This window comes from Manis pentadactyla, chromosome 13 (genome assembly GCF_030020395.1).
Source record: "Manis pentadactyla isolate mManPen7 chromosome 13, mManPen7.hap1, whole genome shotgun sequence".
NCBI classification, from domain to species: Eukaryota; Metazoa; Chordata; class Mammalia; order Pholidota; family Manidae; genus Manis; species Manis pentadactyla.
Genome location: NC_080031.1, coordinates 10,068,883 through 10,070,780, shown reverse-complemented (window position 1 = coordinate 10,070,780; position 1,898 = coordinate 10,068,883). Strand labels below are relative to the sequence as shown.

Here is a 1,898-nt window from a genome sequence, read left to right as displayed (position 1 = left end):
CTAAGACAAAATACACAGGAAACTTCTTTTCTCAAGGATCTTATTTAGGGCAATTTTGACATCTTTATTTCTGAGGCTGTAGATCAGGGGGTTCAGCATGGGCACAATGATGGTATAAAACAGAGAGGGCACTTTCCCTTGGTCCATGGAGCTGGCTGATGATGGCTGCAGGTACATGACTGCTAAAGAGCCAAAGAAAAGAGCAACAGCTGAGATGTGGGAGCTGCAGGTGCTGAAGGCTTTGGACCTGCCCTCCGTGGACTGAATGCGGAGGATGCTGGCGATGATGAAGACATATGAGCCAAGGATAGCCAGGGTTGGGGTAAAGATATTAAATGCACTAAGGCACAAAACTACCACCTTATTGATATAAGTACTGGAGCATGAGAGCTCCAGTAATGGGAAAAGATCGCAGAAGTAATGGTTGATTATATCAGCCTTGCAGAAAAGTACTCTTAGCATGCATCCTGTGTGAGCTGTGGCACCAGTCAAGCCCATGATATACACCCCAACTACCATCCAGGAGCAGACCTGATAAGACATGATGACATTATAAAGCAATGGGTTACTGATGGCAACATAGCGGTCATATGCCATTGCAGCCAACATGTGGCACTCTGATATAACAAATACAAGGAAGAAATAGAGCTGAGCCATGCATTCAGGGTAGGAGATGGTGTTCTTCTCTGCCACAAAGTTCACCAGCATTTTGGGGGTAATGACAGTGGAATGGCAGAGGTCAATGAGGGACAAGCTGCTGAGGAGGTAGTACATAGGGGTGTGCAGGTGAGAACTGAGCCCAATCAGCGTGATCATGCCCAGGTTGCCCACCACCGTGACCACGTAGATTCCTAGGAACAGGAGGAAGAGGGGCAGCTGGAGTTCTGGCCTTTCTGTTAGCCCAGCGAGGATGAACTCGGTCACCAGGGAGTGATTTCCCACTGCCATTTTCCTCTGGGAAGAAAAGAAGAAAATTTGCAGTATTTGTGTGTTGTCCCACCACACAATGAAGTGGGAAACAGAATTTAAGTCTTTTTAGTGATGCAGTTCCAGTTCTCTGCCTGTCCTGATCTTTATTAGCAGCCAAAGACTCTGAGATCTCACTAATCAGGGACATGAAAGTAAATATCAAATAGAACTCCCATTTTTCATTCTATCCTACAAGAGTAGGTCTTAGTACTGCGTAGTCCCTGAACATTCAAAGAACTCATCTGTTACATTTAAGTATTATAAGAACTTTTATGACTTGTTTGTATTCCTATCAACTCTTCTGCAGTGCAAATACTGGTATGCCTAATTTAGATATCAAGTGGCTGAAGCTTATAGTGGTTAGATATTCACAGCAATTAATGTGAGGGGAAAAATTTAAACTACCAAAGACATGTAAAGTGTTGACAATAGTGTAACAACAACTGGTCAGGGCTGGATTCCATGTAGGGAGTATCTTGATTACTGGCACCTCCTCAAAAATACAGAAACAGTGACTCTGGAGAGTAACTGGATGGCTCACTATAAGTCTATCATTCAACTTGAGCTCCACATTCAGGAAGGTCATGAGTTTCCTAATAAGAAAAATTCAGAAGTGTGAAACATTGAAATCCAAATCCATTCATCCCCAAAAGATGTATGGAGTATTCACAACGTGCTGAGCACTTTGTATGACCTCATGTGGTCCACGAACCTTTGGGACCTATGTTCTGAGAGACCAGACCTACAGAATATCTATTTTGCAGGATGCTTAGACTATAATAACAATGTGCATGTTTTCTTGGCATCTGTACTCACCTTTCAACCAGAGCTTTTAAGAGAACTCCCTCAGGGCACAAGAGACCAAAAGAGAGAGAATTTCTGTATCTCTGCGATATGGGCTTGGAAGAAAGCTGATGATTCTGAGCACA

At 43.4% G+C, this 1,898-nt stretch overlaps 1 protein-coding gene across 1 annotated transcript; it reads right to left on the bottom strand.

Annotated features, from left to right (window-relative positions):
* On the bottom strand, window positions 1-951 carry LOC118934550 (olfactory receptor 150-like). Its single transcript, XM_036930158.1, has one exon. The coding sequence runs from the start codon at window positions 946-948 to the stop codon at window positions 1-3; it is 948 nt and encodes a 315-aa protein (XP_036786053.1). The 5' UTR covers window positions 949-951.
* Window positions 952-1,898: the final 947 nt, after the last annotated feature.